General features: G+C 19.2%; 1 protein-coding gene across 1 annotated transcript; it reads right to left on the bottom strand.

The window, feature by feature from the left end:
• Positions 1–78: 78 nt before the first annotated feature.
• PGSY75_1113000 (hypothetical protein) lies at positions 79–18,468 on the bottom strand (the record flags this gene model as incomplete). Its single annotated transcript, XM_018786250.1, has 7 exons — positions 79–12,047; positions 12,234–13,004; positions 13,138–13,971; positions 14,150–14,398; positions 14,524–14,949; positions 15,030–17,219; positions 17,379–18,468. The coding sequence occupies 7 exons, from the start codon at positions 18,466–18,468 to the stop codon at positions 79–81; spliced, it is 17,529 nt and encodes a 5,842-aa protein (XP_018641045.1).
• Positions 18,469–20,295: the final 1,827 nt, after the last annotated feature.

Here is a 20,295-nt window from a genome sequence, read left to right as displayed (position 1 = left end):
ATCAAGTGAAATAATAAAAAATGAAATAGTTATATATATATATATATATATATATATATTTAATTTTTTGGTAAAGTTTTATGACGTTTGCGTAAAATCATTTACTGCCTTTGGGAAGAAATGGTAAGCATAAGCTATAATAATATCAATAAAATTAATTTCTGCTACATCCATAAAAAATGCATATACTGTATTTTCTGCATTAAACTCACTAATAAATGATTCTCCAAGTTTTATAAAATTGGTACATATATATGACTGAAAAAAAGGTTCACTTAGTATACTTGAGATTGTACCAGATATATTATTTAAAAATGAAATTAAGGAATTAAGTACTTTTTTTTTATATTTTGAATGAAAATGTAATATAAAAGTTTGTATTGATGAAATGGTAACATAAGAAATAAAATCAGTAAATAATTTTTTTAAAATAAAATTTTTAGATAAAATTATATTTATTTTATTAATTAAATCTTCTATAAACTTTATATTTCCAGTATAGTACATATGTATAATAGATATTGCTCCTGATAGTATTGTATCCATTTTTTGTTCATCTATAATATTTAATATATTTTTAAAATTTATAGATATGTTTTGTAATTTAAATAAACATATATTAAATAAACTATGTTTTATAGAATATGTATTTGTTAAAGAAGTATTTAATTCATAATCTCTTACTATCAAAAATAGCATATCTAAACTTTGTATTACATTTCTTTTTGCATAATAGGTAATATATTTTGTGAACATATTACTACGATAAAAATATATACTATTTCGTAAAAAAAAGTTATAACTATTTATTAATGTAAATGAAAATAATTCACTTTTTAATTTAGAATATAAATTGTTCATTCGAGTACCTAAAAATCTTCTTAACGTCGTAAATTTTGTTGTACTATTTTTAGGAATAACATTTATTGTATTATTAATATTATTATTATTTTTATGTATATTATCATTCACTTGAACAAATTGTGTAAAACTATATTTATTAATATTATCACTTTTTTTTTCCTTTTTATTTTTCATATTATATAAATTTTTTCTTATGTCTAAATTTGGTTTATTTTCTTGCCTCTCATCAATATATGTACCATTATGATCATTAATGTTTCTAATATTTCTATCATTTCCATCTATACCTCTATTAATATATGAAGAATTATACAAATATTTATGATTCATTATTCCGTTTCTATTTATTCTATCTTCATTATTATTTCTTATTCTTTCATTATTTATTATTTTCTCTTTTTGTATCTGTTGTTCAAATTTGGCATGACTCAAATTATTTTTTTCATCAAAATAATTTTTTTGATATCTGTTAAGTTTTTCATTTATAATATTTTTTTCAATATATTTACCCTGATTAACTGGTTTTGTACCTTGATATCTATTTTGTTGTGTATCATTTAATTTATTAGTAGATAAATAATAGTTATTATCATTTATTATTTGTTGATCTGTATTATGATATTTATTTTCATTTGGTTCTTTTTTCCTATGTATTTTTATATTTATTGGTTTTTCATATTCTCGACTTGCTTGCTTATCATTCGGAGGTGGTACATAATCACAACTATATGGATTATTTTCATCACTAAAATAATTATGATCATTATAATTTTTATTATTTTTTTTTTTTTTCATAGACATGGATAATTTTTTCTGCATTATAGCACATCTCATTTTTAGTTTCGACAAAAATGGTTGTTCATGTATATACATATTTTTTATAACCTTATCATTTTTTTTATTCTTAATCTTTTTTGTACCTATATTATTTCCTTTTGATTGTTCTTTTTTTTTAAAAAATACAGAATCTAGGTAATCATCATTTAAAGGAGGTTGGACATCAAAACGTTTATATGTTACAGATGGATTCCTATTTTTAGTAACCTTAGAAATTTTATTAAATATATTTTTTGTTTTTTTTAAACAGTTTTTAAAACATTGTTTAATACTACGTACATTATAATTTTTTTGTATGAATGCATATGTACTTTTTAAATTTACATATTTTTGTTTTTCCTTTGAATAATGCTCTTTTAAATTATGTGTACTATTTTGATTTATATTTAATACTTTTTGTACAAATGGGTCCACATCATATGATCTAGTAGCAGCTAGAAAAATAAATTTTATAATATTTTTTAAAATATTCATAACAGTAGATTTCTCACTTATATGTAATATAGAAGAAATGTTGAAATCAATATCTCTCTGACTTATTAGATATATAACATTATTTTCTTTTTTATAAGAAAAGAAATATTGTTTAACATTTTTAATAAAATTATTGTAATATGAAGAATGTTTACTTAAGCTAAAACTAGATGGATAATTGTTTAAAATATATATAAAATTTTCAACCATTATTTGAACAAAGATTATAATTTCTTTTATATCTTTTTTATTATAAATAGGTTCTTTTTTATTAATTATGATTAAATCTATGAGTTCCTTTTCTTTCTCTTCATTAAATTTAAATATAATATTATCTTTATTATTATTATTATTATTATTATATATAAATGTTGTTGTATTTTCTCGATCTTTATATGTTTTATACGGGTTCAGATATCTATATTGTATTGCTTCTTTATATATAAATTTGGCTAATTCTTGATGTACTGTATTTAATGCTATTCTTTTGTCTGCAGCAAGGTGGAAATTTGTATACGAATTTGTTCGGTACATATATATGGATTTATTATTTTCTATTGTTCTATTAAGTGTAGATTCAAGATTAACATAAGGTCTTCTTGTTCTTATTAAATCCGAAAAACCATAATAAAATGAAAATAATAATAAGTGATGAACGTTATAATTTTGAAAATGAAAAGGTGGAGATGTTTTAATAAAATGCATATAAAAATCTGTTTTTTCTAATTCTTTATTTAATGCTTCTTTATATGCTTCTAAATAATTATTATCTTTTAAATATACTTGTAAATACATTAAATGAATTCCTTTTATAAAATATTTTACTAATCCATGTTCTACAATTAATCTTTTTATTTCATCTATTTGGTCTTTTTCCATCCACGTAAAATCATTTATTTCATACGAATTGGTAGAATATGCAAAATTTTTACAATTTTTCTTTGATTCTTCTAATAAAACATTTGGCGAATTATTTTCCATATCTATTTTTATATTTGGATCTTTATCCATTTGTCCTTCTTTTGTTTGTTTTGTTAGATTGTATTTGAATTTTAGATCATCTGCTAATATTTTCTCCTCCCCTTCTGTACCACCTTCTAATATTTTCATTGTCCCTTTATTTTCGCCGGTCTTTTCCTGTTCCTTCTTTTTAGAAAAGAAATAATTATATAAATCCTCCAACGGCTTTAAAACCATTTGCGTAATACCTTCGGTGCTTTTTTGTTGATCACTTGTTTGTTGATTCGGTGTTTTAAAATACTTTTGATCATTAGAATGTTCTTTGTTTTGTATTTGTTCGTTTATTTGTTGTATATTTATATCTAACAAACTATAAATCAAATCCTCATTGTGTGATGATAATAATAAGCTTTTTTGAATTTCTGGATAAAAGCTTAACAAATTAAGAACAAAAAATGCATAAACTCTAGTATTATCATCTCCTTCATTGCATATTTCATATGGATTTTGAGATAATTTATATCCATATGTATCCTTATTAAAAGGTTTGTGTTCATTCATTAATATATATACTGAATCATTAGGAAAGGATATATTTCTTAAGAATACATGTTCATTATATAATAGTTCTATTTCTAAATATAATGAACTTGTTTTTTCTAACATGAGTTTTAAATAGTTGGAATAATTTTTTTTTGTATATAATAACATACTATATTTCTTCCCTATGTTATTTAATTTTTGTTGAATTCTTAAAGGTTTAAATATTCTGGTTTCATACATTAACATATATATAATAACTGTATAAATATTTTTATATAAAACATAAATATTATATGCATTACCATTATGTATTCCTTCTTCATTTTTTAAGATATAATATTTATCTATAAAATTTTGTAGAACAAAAAGGGTTTTACTTAATATTGTTATTTTACATCTAGCATCCTCTTTTTTTTCATATTCTTTTAATTCATCTCTATCAGCAAATCCAAAGCATTTAAATTCACTAAATTTTTTTTGCCCTTTATAATGAAATGTTTTATTAGATGTAAATGTATTATATATCATATCAAACCAAGTTGTATTAATAGGTTTTAAATATGTATTATTGTAATAATCATTTTGTTCTGCACTTTCATTTTTATTTATATTTTCTGTTGTATTTATACAAAAGTTTTTGTGATAATCATCCAAGTCATTTAAATTTTTTTCAAAAAAAATTGATCTTTCACATTCATAAGAAAACATGGCAATATTTTTAATTTTTTTTTTTCCTATAGAATTATCTAAAGCCTTTCCAAAAAAAGCAATATTACTTCCATATAATCCTATTTTTTGTTCACATTCTTTTATATCATATTCTATTTTTTTATTAAAATTTAATTTGATGGTATCATCAACTTTTGATATATCATCTAGATTAAATTTTTCGTGATTTTTTAATTTATATATTATTGGACATAATTGTTTTATGTTTTTCAATTTATCTAAATAAAAACTTGATGAATGGATATTTGAATTATCTGTATAAAAATATTTATAAAACAACATATTAATATTACTTATTTCAACAGTTAAGTCTTCTAAAAAGTTGTTTAGTACATTATTTTCTTGTAAAGCTTTTTTTAGTGATTTATAATAATCTAAACTTATGATACATTCTAATTTTTTTTTAATTATATATTGTCTATTTGGTATATATACATGTTTCTTTTGAAATAATTGATTTTGATGATACTGTATGTTTTTATAATATTTATGTTTATTTTTTAAATATTCATTTGTTATTATATTCATTCTTTTTAAATTTGTTAAGTGATTTGTTTTTATAATAATAACAGATAACATAGCAAGTCTATATTTATATAAAATATATTGATGATGTATTTTATTTCTTATTATAAATTTCTCTTCTTCATTTAATGGATATATTTTATGAAAATATTTTCTATAATCTGAAAAATATTTCTCTTCATAATTATCTTTTTTAGATGATGGATTATTCATATTGTTCTTAATATGCTGTTTATTAAAACTATCTAAAGTGTTATTAGAATATTTATAATTATTTATGTCTTTGAAATATGGATCATCATGATAAACATTTTTTATATCCTTTTTAGGATCTTCACGTATATCATTTTCATTTTGTTCTTTCATAAAATTTAATACATTCTGAATATTAACATCTGATTTACATAAAACATTACCATTATAATTGCTTAGTTTTAATTGATGTAATGATCTCACTGGTAAAATAATTTCTTGTAATATATTATTATTATTATTATTATTATACCATGTGAATTTTAAATATTCCAATGTATCATTTTTGCTTTTTTCTTCTTTTTGAGAATGTGTATTCATATATGTTTCTATGATATTTTGACTTTGTCCTTGTTTTTGTTGTTGTATATCTTTTTTTTCTTGTTCTTCTTGTTCTTTTTTATGTTTTATTTCAATATTATCTTTTTCTATTATATTAGAACCTTCTATATTATAATTTCCTTTATTACTATCCTTTTCACTTGTATCAGTAATTATTCTTTCAATTTTAAAATATTCAACATTTTTCATTTCATTTTTAAAAAAGAACAAATGCTTTAATATAAAATGTAGCTTTTTATATCTTCTCAATTTTTGCATTACCCCATTTTTCAAATTATTTTTTTTAACAAAGGTATCTAGCTTTTGTAGGGATAGAATATTTTTTTTATCATTAACATTTATTTCATAATAATTTGTTAACTTATAATCCCCAATTTCTAATATTAATTTTATATTTCTGTTGGTTCCCTTCATATTTTGAATAGTAACACCAAAGATATCTGAAGACCATTTATTGGAATGATAATATTCAAATTCTAATAATTTATTTATAATATTTTTATCAGTTAAATATTTTAAGGTATCTTGAAGTTTTTCAAGGTTTGGATATAATTTATCTTTTATTTCATGTATTTTCTTATATTCTTGATAATAATCTTTTTTTTTTATATTACTTTTGAACTTATTTATTTTTCCTTTAATCTTTCCAAAAAAGTTTTTTAACACATTTTTCTTTTTCATCTCATTATTTTTTGGAATATCCATTGATCTATAATTTTTATAAGAAAAATCATTTTTTTTATTTTTTATATGTTTTATTTTTTTAGTATTTATTTTTTCCTCTATATTATGAACGTGATGATCATTTATATTACTATTATTATTATTTTTCATATTATCCACAATGTTGAAAGGATAACTGTATAAATTATTATTAGGATCTATATCATTTAATATTTCTCCTACTTCATTTTTTTTCTTTTGTGTATCATAATGATATTTTTGATCAATATGATGAAAAATATCTTTTAGATATTTTGTGATATTGTTGGTTTTATAAAAGGGAACCATTTCTACCTTATAACAAAAGTGAGTATTATTTTGTATTGAAGAATAATCCGTATTATTATTACTACTACTACTACTACTACTACTACTATTACTACTACTACTACTATTACTATTATTATTGTTGTTGATTTTGTTGTATTTACGTATTTTTTGGTGTGATTTATTTATGTATAGAAAACATAATTCATTGTTTTTTCTAAATATATTAAAATCTACTATAACTATATCTGTTCTACTAATTTTTAAATTATATTCATTTGAATTATTAAGATATAGTTTAAAAAAGATTTCACATTTTATATTTTTTTTTTCTCCTTTCATTATGATTAATTTTAAATTATGAGTATATGAATATATATGTCTTTCTTTGATAGATAATTTGTTCATTGAAAAATTATATATTTGTTCTGTCCATTCTTCTTTATATAAATCACTACATGTTATCATCGAATTATTATTTGTTCTTATTTTTTCTATTTCTTTATTATTTTCTACATGTTGAAAACCATGTATAAATAATTTTTCTAAGCAACTTAATGTTCGATAATTGTATAATTGGGTATAAGAAAATTTTATTTTATCATTTGTGTTATTATTTTGTAGGAGTGACATATTAGACGTTTCAAAAAAAATATATTTTTTCTTCCACTCATCATCATTATTATTACTATTATTATTATTATTATTATTATTACCATCATAATGATTTCTTTTCTTTTGGTCAAATTTATTTAAAACGGGATAAATGGAAATATATGTTTCATTATCTTTACTATTATGTGTATCATATTTATAGTTATTATTTTTTTTATTTTTTATAAATGGAACATATTCAATATTCCTTTTAATTGTATTATTGATGTAAGTAATATTTGTTGATTCATCCAATAGTTTATTCTCATTTTGATATGTTATATTATTGTATGGTTTCAAATCCATTTGAGTATAAGGAAAGACAAAATATTTTTTCCCTTTCATTATGTTTTTTTTTTGCCTCTTTTTTATAGGTACGTATAATGTTTGTATAAAAGAAGAACTACGCTTTGTTGTGTCGTTTATATTTTGATCTCTTGTTGTTTTATTATGTTCATAACCTTTTGCTTCCTTATAAGTATTCCCTTCTAACCATTTATTATACATATTTTGAATGAGCTGTAAGCGGGATAATTGCATTTTTCTATTCGTATTAGAAAAAATCTTTGAATAAACCATAAGTGATTTTTTCATAAATGCTTTAATAAATGGCTCATGTTGTATTAAACTAACTATATTGTAATATAAAGGAATTATATTTTCTTCATCTGTAAATTCGATAAATTGTAATGAACTCATTTGATCATTTTGGAATAACATTATTTTTGTACTTATATCAGTTGAAAATGGTAATAGATTATTTAAAAATTTGGTTATATAATATTTTAGATACGTTATAAATTTTTTTTCAATATTATCATATAAATGTTGAAAAAAATTAATATATGTACCAAAATTTAATAATATGAAATTTTTAAAATGTATAAAGATTTCTTTTACTTTATGTTCATTATTTTTTATAAAATTTACAATAAATGGATAACCTAATAATAACTTTAATATGGTTTTGAAATAATATTGTTCAATAAAATTATGTAATAAAAAAAATAAATTCGAAAAGAATCTTCTAAAATCAATACTTTCTATAAAATCTTGAATAATACAATTTTCTGTTATATAATTTAAATTTTTTAAAAGAAGTGTAAACCCAATTGATAATACATCTAATGGTATATTTAATTTAATTAATATAAGTCTAAATACATCTATACTACCAAAAAGAATTCCTTGTGTTTTTATTACTTTCAATATATCATTTTGTGTATTTCCTAATTTGAATATTCTATATATCATATATGTTATTATATTAATGATTCTATTATATAATTTTGTATTTGATAAAAAATTTAATAAATTAATAAGTATAGAAAATTTAAAATAATTAATATATTTTATAGATACTAATGTTCTTATATTATTATTACTTATTTTTACATTTTGTATCTCTTTCTTCCAAAGATTATAATCAAATATAGATTGAATATATTCTTTGGTAATTTGAGAATCTCCAGATATATATATTCCTTTTTTCATTAACTCATCAAATAACATATTAGTAATTTTATATGCTTTATATTTATCGAAAATTTTTTTATCAATAGATTCTATAAATCGATGGAATAATATCATTGAATTATATAAATGATATATATCATTTTTGTTTAGTACATATAAAGTATCTTTTAAATTTTTACTTTTATTTTTCTCATAATATTCTTCCATTTTATAATATATATCATCAAAATTTACATGAGTACCATTAATTACAATTTCTGTGTTAAAAAAAGACCAAATAAGTGACATAGCATAATTTTCTTTGTCTATATATGTGATATCTACATTTTTATTTACTTTACTGATAATCTTAGATTGATATAATATATGTTTATATTCATTATATGTTAATTTGTTATTATATAACTTTTCTAGATCTTCTGTAGAGATGTATAATTTTTTCTTTTTTAAATATTTAACAATTTTATCTGTAAATAATATAGAACCATCTATCCAAAATAATTTTTCATTTATATAATGAAAATAAAATAATTCTAAATTATTGAAATAATCTATATGTATTTTAGAAGCAATAGAATACCATTCATCATAATTAAGTTCTTCATTAGATAATTTTTCTAAAACATTCAGAAAATCGTTGATTTTAATAAAATTCTTTTCTAGTTCATTAAAATATTTTAAGGTTAATTTGGTAGCTCCTAATTCATTATAATCATATATCGAACAACATTCATATAAAATATCGTTTTTGTTAATATTATTTTTAATGTTATAATTATTTATGTAACTAAAAAGGGTATTATTATTATTATTATGATAAATATTATTGTTGCTATAATTTTTTATATGAATATTATTGATATAATTATTTTCATTATTAAGGTTATTTTTACTTTTAAATACTACAAAATTAATTATATTGTGTAAATTTATTTCAACATATTTCATCATATTTCTTATAACTTTAATATGCTCACAATTTATATATGATTCTAGTATTTTCAACTTTTCAATATATTCCATTTTTTTTATATACATTTCCGTATTAGGTTGGATATTTTTTATATTTTTATTTTGGTAATCAATTTCATTATTTATAGCATTCAATAAAAAGTCTAATAATTTTAAGAATGTATTATTGTAATATTTCTTACTATCATAATGATCTAATATAAATGTATAAAATTTTTTTATTTTTATTCCGAAGATACCATAATTTTCTTTTTCTATAAAATTTATAACATTATTAATAGAACCTTTTACTACCATGTATGGAGTGTTCATAATTTCATCAAATGAAAATTCGATATTTATATTCATCTTCGAATTAAGTAAAAGAAAAAAACTATCCATTATTTTCATGAACTTTTTAAAATTGTTATAATATATTACATATTTAAAATTTGATATATCTTCTCTTATCGATATAAGTAATGTGTATATATTTATTTTTTTTGTTGCATATAAATGGATTTTTTCTAATATTATTTCAAACATTTTTTTATAATAATTATCAGAAAGGATATTATTTGTTATGTTTAAATCTAATGCTATATCGCATGAATGATTACTTGAATAGATATGTTTAATACTTTTTTCGTTATTCATATTATGATGGTCTAATATTATGCTTTCTTTTTTTATATCATTATTATTGTCTATACCCTTCGATTCTTCTTTTTGTCCCTCTATATTTTTATTCCTTTCATTTGTTTTTCCTTCATATAATTTCCTTTTATATATGTGTTCATTTTGTATTAACATGTTTGTAATAATATTCAAAACATTTATATAGAGAAAATATGTTGGTAAAATTAAATACATTTTGTTTCCTTCTTCAACTAATATTTGAATACTAAATTTTATTTCACTTTCTTCTTGATATTTATACATATATATATGATGTTCATCTTTCATATAGAGTACTGTCAATGGTTTATTAAAATAATATGACAATATTGGTATTATCCATATCATATTTTTATTAAATGATGTCTTCTTAAGATATTTCTTGAGAACATTTCTTACGTAATCATTTTTATGAAAAAAGCATTTTTCATACTTTTCACATTCTAGTATGGAATAAAAGAAAGAATATATATTTTTGAATAAATAATCCAAATGATATGTATGAATATCAGTGTTAGATTTTTCTCTCATCCAATTATATTCATCAAACTTGATATATTCAAGGTTATTATTGTTTGTATTATTTTCTGTATTTTGTTTATCCTCCTTATTTATTTCTTTACTTTTAATAACGTCTTTATCTTTCATTGTATTATTTTTCTTTTCATATTTCTCATTTATTATTTGATCATCAAAATTTTTGTTATATAAAATAAGATTCGCAAATTCTTTCTTTCGTCTGACACTTAACTGAACGTTAGCTTCTTTAAAAAACTCTTTTCTTTTATAAAAAAATTTTTTATATATGTTTAATATATGATTTATTAATATATTGACAAAATCCATTAATTCATTGACAAAATATAAGTTATATAATTTGTTCAATGTAGCAACACTATTATATGTTATGGTAGGATACATTCCTAACTTTAATTGTTCGAAATTTTGAATATATGAATGAGCTAATCCAATTAAAGATAAAAAATTATAGTCAGGTTCATCATTTGATGACATTATAGAAAATTTATAATTTTCCATATCTTCTAATATTTGTAATTTGGCATTCTTATCAATTTTAAATTCTTCTAACCATTTAAAATATGATAAAATATTGTTATTTTTGTTTTTTATTTTTTCTTTTAAAAAATTAGGGAATATTTCATTAAAATCGATATTTTGTATTTTTTCATTTTCATTTTCATTTTCATCTTTATCTTTTTTTTTAAATAATTGTATGGATTCTCCTTCTAGTTGTTGTTTCTCCAAAAATTCTATATTAATTATATGTTTTATTTTTTTTATCATATATTTTAAGGTGTAAATAAATATGTGTAAATTATCATAAATACTTGAATCTATTTTTGCTTCAGATAAAGAAATATTTAACCATTCTAGAAGACCTTTATCACATAAAAATAAACCATTCAATAAATTGTCTATATCATTATATGGTTCAAAAAGGAGGAGAGAAAATATTTCATTATATAAAATATTAATATATTTTCTTTTTATTGTTTCATTTTTTATCTGTTCAATTTTTAGATCCATAATATTAGTTAAGTATGATTTTTTAAATGTATTTATATCATTACGGTCTAATAATTCTTTTGTCATTTCTTTTATATTTTCATAATTCTTTTCAAAGGAAAAATTTTTTATAATCTGTTGAATGTCTTCTTGTGAAACATCATCCTTGTTTGTGTATATTCTTACTAAATTTTCAAGGTATAGATTTTTCTTCATTAGTTCGTGATAACATGATAGAGTAATGCCTGTAACAATAGTAAGGAAATATATATGTATATGTGCATATGTGTATATTATTATATGTATATGAGTTTATATGTATATATGATTATATGTATATGTGTTTATATGTATATGTGTTTATATGTATATGTGTTTATATGTATATATTTTTATATGTTTATTTTTATATTTATTTATTATTTGTTTACTTGTTTCCATTAAATGATTCATATCATTCTTAAATATTTTATTATCCGGATTGTAGACCTTGAAAACATTTGCTTCTTTTAATATGATAATTTTCTCTTCAGGTTTTTCCTTTTGCATTAAAAATGAGTGTATCTCATATATGCCTTCATTTTTTATTTCTGAGAAATATAGTATATTTTTTTTAAAATATTGACTTAATATTTCTATGACATGTATTAATACATTAGACGAATAATAGAAGAGTGCAATTTTCTGTTTTGTAGTTAATATTTTGTTAATGTTAATATGTATTTTATTATTTATATCACTGGATTCCATATTCATAAGTGAAAATATGGAATGAAGCTTTTTTTCAGTTTTATAAATATTATGTAATTCATATGCTAATATATTTAGCATAATATTTGTTAATGTATTCAAATGTAAATATTTTTCAGAATATATCTTATTGTTTGAATTATCGTGATTTTTATATTTTTCTAGACATAATTTTATATCATGCGAATTTAAATGAAATTCTATATCAATGTTAGATAAAAAGTATTTTCTTTTTTTAACATGATATTTATATAACCATTGTTCTTTTATACATATATATAAACTATTATATTTCTCTTTATATGTTTCTTCTTGATTTCTTACATTTATTTTGATTTTTTCATAATTCAACATATAATTTATCAGTTGATCAATATCGGAGCTTTCAAAAAAATATCGGAGATGTCTTTGTAAATTTATCAAACGTAGATTATCGTATGTTTTGTCGGTAACTGCATAAAAGTAAAATTAATCATAATATTATAAAATATGTACATATATAAAAAAAAATATATATATATATATGTGTGTGTGTATTTATGTATATATCCATTTATCTGTTTGCTTATAAAATTAACATATTACCGTTTTGGGCCCATAGATGACCTTTTTTAACAAATGATTTTGATGCTGACCCTGATTGAGCAAAACTATAAATTTCTTCAAACAATTTGTCATTATACTCCTTAGGTATATTAAATGTGTGATATAATAAACTGATCATACTTACGTGTTCATAGAGATCTAAAATATTATCTTTACTATAATTGTGATTCTTATATTTTTGATTTTGTTTTTTTTTCTCATTATTATTATTATTATTATTTATTGTATTTAAATTCGAACTAGTATAATTTAAATATGAATATTCTATTAAATCTAAAAAGAAAATCTGCTCAAAATTTTCTACCTTTGTATAAGAAATATCAATAGGATAATTATAAGTATTAGGTTCTTGAATTATTAAGAAAGACTTTTCATTTTTTATATTATCATAAAATTTAAATGAAAATTCTTTTAAATCATCTTCAATAAAATTCTTATATTGAATAAATACATATTTCATTTTCTTTAACAATATATCTCTTATAGTATCTTCAATTTGTTTATCTATAACATCATAAAAATAATTAGGATGTGAATCTATAATTCTTTGTATAATGTTTTTAATTTCTACAATATGTAATTCTATAATTCTTTCCTTGTCAATTATAAATTTCATTTCTTCTGTTTTATTTATTTTATTCAAAAAATTGTTAAAAAATATCATAATATTTATTATATCAATTAAATCTAATGTTAATATTTCAGAATTCATTTGGGGTATATTTTCTCTTTTATATTTTGCAAGATCTTTTATTTTCATGCCATAAAATATTAGTGATATAATTTCTAGTACATCCATATATTCTTGGTTATCTGAGAATAATAAGACGGTTCATAAAAAAAATAGGTTTGATTAATAAACAGATAAATATGAATATAAATAAATAAATACATATATACATATATATATATATATATGGGTGTATTATATTATTTATAAGAATGGTGTATAAACAAATAATGTACATTTATTTTTTTGATAATATTTTACCTTCATGTTTAATTTTTAAATGTTTAAGAATTTCAAATAATTTTTCGCTATACAACTTATACTTAAAAATTATTTCCTCTAATGAATGCAAATATACATGATATGTATAATCTTCAGTTTTATTTTTTAGTATATACAATTTTATAATATTATAGACAAAAGAAAGATGATGTCTTATTTCTTTTTCTTTATGCAAATCGTCCATATCTTCTAACACGTTGTATATATATGCCACCAATGTTCTCAAAACTGTTAAAATAAAAAATTATATATGAATATAAATATATATATATATATATATATATATATTTATTTATTTACATTTAGCATAAAAAATATATATTTAATATTTAATATTTTTTATTATGTCTTACGTATTTTTTCATTTTCATAAAAGTTGATAAAAACATTTTGTTTGATATCTTTTTTAGATAAAAGAGAAATATTCTTAAAATTTGTATTATTATCATAAAACTTTTGTATAATAATATTTAATTTTTTACTGAAGGAAGAAAATATATTGTCATCTTTGATACATTTTTTTATCTTATACCTATCATAGTTTTTGCCGCATAAAATAGCTGTTATTAATGATGGAATTTGATTTATGTTATAGGCATTTTCATTTCTATAAATGGTGAGAAAGTTAAAATGTTCAGTGTCTTTTTTTTCTTGCATATTATGAGATATGATACCATAATCTATAGACGATAGAGTATGATCTATACTTTTTTTGGATAGGGAAATTATATTTTCACTATCTAGTTCTGTTTTATTATTTATATTGGGTATATTTTTATCTATACACAAAAATATAAATACATAAATATATATATATATATATATATATTTTTTTTTTTTTTTTTCTTTCTTTCCTTACCAATTGTCGGTATTGTATATAAATTCAAGTCATATCCCACATTAATTTTCCTATTAGCCCCAATATTTTTACTTAAAATATCGGATACACATTTATTCGTATTTATAATATAAGAACCATCACATGCTTGTATTATATTTATAGAATTATGATTATCTAGTACTTCATGTTTTATATGTATTGTTTTGTTTGAAGTTATAAAATAGACATTTTTTCCTATATAAGTTAATAATATATACATCATAAATACATGAGTAAATCCATACGTATTAAGTAGAATGAGATTATATTCATCTTGATTTGTATGAATTAGTTGATAATATTTTTGAGCTAATAAATCTAATTCTTTGGTTGAAAAGATATCTAATATTTTTCTTAAATAATTTGTATAATGTATCCAAACAAGAGTAAATACTGAATATAATTTGTTTTCAATTTTATGAATGACATATTGATTTGTATTTAATTTAAAATAATTAAGTGTTTTTTTTTTACTGAGAAATACATTTTTTAATTTATAAAAATGAAAGTTTATATTACTCATATTAATATTTAAGATATCAGATAAATTTCCTATTTCATATGAAGAAATAATTTGTATTATAGAATTTTTCATTTGTTTAGTATCAAAAAATGTTGATTCAAAAATATTTCTTAAAATTTGTTCATTTAAAAATAAAGATTTTTTATTAAACATTATATATTTAGCTTTTAGTAGATCATTTTTTAATTCTCTAATACTTTTAATTTTTTCCTTTTCCATCATTTTTTTCTTTTTACATAAGTTTTTAAAATATTTCGAATTTAACATTAAATCGTTCATAGAAATATAATTATCTTCATTTCCTTTTTTATCATGTCTGTCCTTATGATTTTTACTATTTGTTAATATATCGTTTTGTTTACTTTTACCTTTTGGAATTCTTTTTGTTTTATCAGATTCATCATCACCTGATATGTTCAGAAAATTAACTATGTTATCATCAATATTATGATGTTTAGAATTATTATAACGTTTAATACTATCATTATTTTGATATGGATTATCATTTTGATATGAATGATGATTTTTATATTGATGATGATTTTTATATTGATGATCATTTTTTGAAATAGCGATATTATCCCAACTACCAATATTACCATACATATCAGTTCCATTTTCTATCAATGTGTCCTTTTTTGTATCATCTGTATACTTATTTATAAACTCCGATTTATTTTGAAGAAAGATATATTTATCACCATTTTCATTTTTCTTTTCATCCTTAAATATAGGATCCTGCATTTTTTGTACTAAATTATTAGGATGTTCTGCATTAGATATATTTTCCGATTTTAATTTTGTTATACTATCATATGTTAAATCTGGATTATCTAACAAAGTTTTATTTAAATCATGAGATGATTTGTTTGTTGTTATAGAGTTATATAATGTATTATAAGAATTTTCATTTGATATTTTTTTATTAGATTCATTTAATGTATCTAATGAAGATATTTTAATTTCATTATTTAATAACTTAGCAACATCAGGTTGTATACTATTTGATGTATTAGTAAATAATAATTCATTGTTATCATTATGTGATAATTTTTTCATTTCATTATTTTCCTCTTTCATTAATTTTTGCATATCATTAGATGGAGAATGTGATATATTGTTATCATCAATATCATTGTATAATTTTTTCAATACGTCATTATCATATATACTATTAGGATTAGTATTTTCCATAATATTATTTGAAATGTTATCTTCTTCTGGTGTGTCATAATAATAAAAATGGAATGTCAAATTTTTTCTTTTATGTTTATTTTTGAATCTTTTGTTTGTTTTCATTTTTTTCTTTTTATTTATATATTCTATATAATCAACATCTGTTTCATCAATTTCTGGTTTATCTTCAAGATAATCATCACAATATGTATCAAGATAATTAAGTATTTCTAATGAAAATAATAAACTTAAATTTGTTAAATTACCTTTAATTATATTAAGTAGTAAGAGATAAATACTTTCTTTATTAAATGAATTAAGTTTTTTATAATGAGATAAAATATCCTTTAATGATTTATAATATTTAACTTTATTATTTTGTTGTTCTTCTGCAAGTGTATTAATATCATTGTTGATACAATTTTCGATATCATCATTTTCTTGTGACGAAAGGGGGCTTATATTAATGTCTAAAAGAAAGGGGTAACATAGATAAAATGATAAAATTACAAAATGTATTAAACACAAACATATATATATATATATATAATTTATTCACCATATGGTTATAAAAAATATTTCATTTTTTTTTTTTTTTTTTTTTTTTTTTAATTATATGTTGGGATTACTTTCATTTGTGATGTTATAATTATTTTCGTTAGAATTTATTTCTACATTATCCAGATAAGTATGTGATATTTCAAAACTAGTTATATATTGATGAACAGAAAAATGATCGCTAACTAATAAATATGTTAGATCATCATATAATCTATTAGATATTAATGTGTTAGAAAAATACTTTGTTGATACTAATTGAATATATTTATTTGGTAATGTATTCATATGAATAGATATAAGTATACCATTTTCATTTAATATAGAAACTTTCGTATTATGCACTTTAGATATAACCAGAGCAATAAAAGTATCAAAATAATAATATCTATTAAGAAAATAACTTTCTTGATTATTGTTAATAGATATTTGTTTTTTATTACATATAATATTTTGTATATATTGAATGATACTATTTTTAAATTCATCTCCTAATATAGATAATACATGGTTGTTATATGTTTTATGATATAAATGTAAATTTTTTAAACAGAACCAATATTTTCTTAAAAATGAGTCATTTATAATTTCTTCATTCCTATTAAAGAATTGTCTTAAGAGAGAATATGGATTTTTAGAATTTAATATAAGATCAAAATTTTTATTTATTGATTTATGATCAATAATTATTTTAGATGTATCTATTTGTATTAAACTAAGTATAATTTCTTGTGCTTCAGGTTGTTCCATTGAATATAAATCTAATATTTGTCTTAATTTATTTGCCATATCTATTTTGTTAATATATAATAATCCACGTTCTTCTTCATCTACTTCTCTTTGTTCTTGTTGTAAAAATTCTTCATATAATTTATTGACTAAATGTTTTCGAAAATTCTTTTCATTATTTCTACTTATTTCTGATATTATATCATTATTAGTTAATAATAAATATTTTACTTCTTTTATTAATAATTCATTTAATAATGTTATTGATTTGTCTATATCTAAATATGTCTCTGTAAATAGTTTTTCTATATATATAGAACATGAGCTTGAAATTTTGTCATATATATTGTCATTATATTTATCCATATTCTTTATTTTATTAATAACACTAGATAAATTATTTTCAATTTTAATTTCTTTTATGATACTCATACTGGATTTTGATAAAAATTTATGTACGTTCAGAAATCCTCCATAAGAATATTTCTGAACTGATATATTACCTCCATTCTCTATAAAAATGAAATAATAAACATGTAAGTGTATATGGCCACATATATATATGAGAAATGTAGGATATATACATCAACATAAAGATTTTATTTTGATTTTTGTTTACGTTTATTATCCTTAAATATCTACAATAAAAAAAAATATAAGAAAATGATAATACTTAATTGTATTATAAATATATATATATATATATATATATATATATATATATATTTATATATATATATTTATTAGATGCTATTTTTCATATATAAGACATGATTTTATATATTATTAATTTTCTTATTATTTTTTTTTTTTTTTTATGTTACCTTTTTGAAGAAAGGACTCCTCAAGGAAGAATCATTACAATAATAACCTATATAGAACATATAAGAATATATCGTGTAATATATGTATGTTTTTAATATTAAATAAAATAACAACATATAAATGGTATAGCATATAAAAAAATATTTTTATTTTACCTCTTTGAAATATACACACTAAGCATATCAACTTATATAGGACTCCTCTACTATTAATAAAAAACATACTGCTTTTTATGTATATCCAATAAATTGAATAATTTCTTTTTTTTTTTTTTTTTTTTTTTTTCAAATTGTTTTATAGGTTTTAGAAAAAAAGAAAAAGGGGAAAGAATAAATATAATCTAGAACCGTTCAACATTTTTCATAGATCTAGTTATATATATATAAATATATTCTTTTATATATATAAGTTCATAATTTTAAATATTTTATTATAGTTTGTTTATTTTATAAAAATTCAACGATTATGTGATTTTAAGAATTAATTAAGTTATATAATAAGAATAGTTTGTTATAGAATGAATAAATAATTTTGTCATGCAAACAAAATATTAGGTGAATAAAATAATTATTAATATATATAATAATAAGACACAAAAAAAAAAAATTTATAAAATAAATATTTAATTATATTTAAGATTAATGATATATAATTTTTTTTTAATAAGTACAAGAAAAATGACAAAACAAATTATATATATATATATATATATATATATAATATATACTAAAGAAAGAAAAAAAAAAAAAAAAAAAACTTTATAATTGTAGGTTATTTTACAATCATATATTAAAATTAGTATGCATTTATTACATAAACATGAAATGACATTTATAGTTAAAAATATGTATATTTTTTATATGTCTATTTATATATATATTTTTTATTATTAATCCTATTATTAAAATGAAGGGTATTCTTTTGACGATACATAAATTGTAACTCATATTTAATTTGAAAAACAGGATATATCGTCTTCTTCTTATCACAAAAAAGGGATATATATATATTAAATATATATGTAATGAAGAAATATCCTTATGCACTCTTATGCATCATACCTATAATGGTTATAAATAATTATACCCTATATATTTAATAATGTAGTATACATATATTTTTTTGGAAAATTACATAAATAAATAAATATATATATATATATATATATATATATATAGGTTTTATTTTATTTATTTTGATATATATATATATATATATACCCTTTTAATAAAAATTATTATAAGGCCCCAAAATTACGAATTATAAATCTTCATTTTGTGTATTAAAAAAAAAAAAAAAAATTATAAATGAGTATACGGGAAATCATATTTCTCTCTTTATTTATTTTATTTTATTTTTTCTTCTTGATAAAGAAAAAAATAATAATTTCTCTCGATAATAATAACTTTTAGCAATATATATATTTTTAATGTA

Source organism: Plasmodium gaboni, chromosome 11 (genome assembly GCF_001602025.1).
Source record: "Plasmodium gaboni strain SY75 chromosome 11, whole genome shotgun sequence".
Taxonomy (NCBI): Eukaryota; Apicomplexa; class Aconoidasida; order Haemosporida; family Plasmodiidae; genus Plasmodium; species Plasmodium gaboni.
This window is presented reverse-complemented; position numbering and strand designations above follow the sequence as displayed.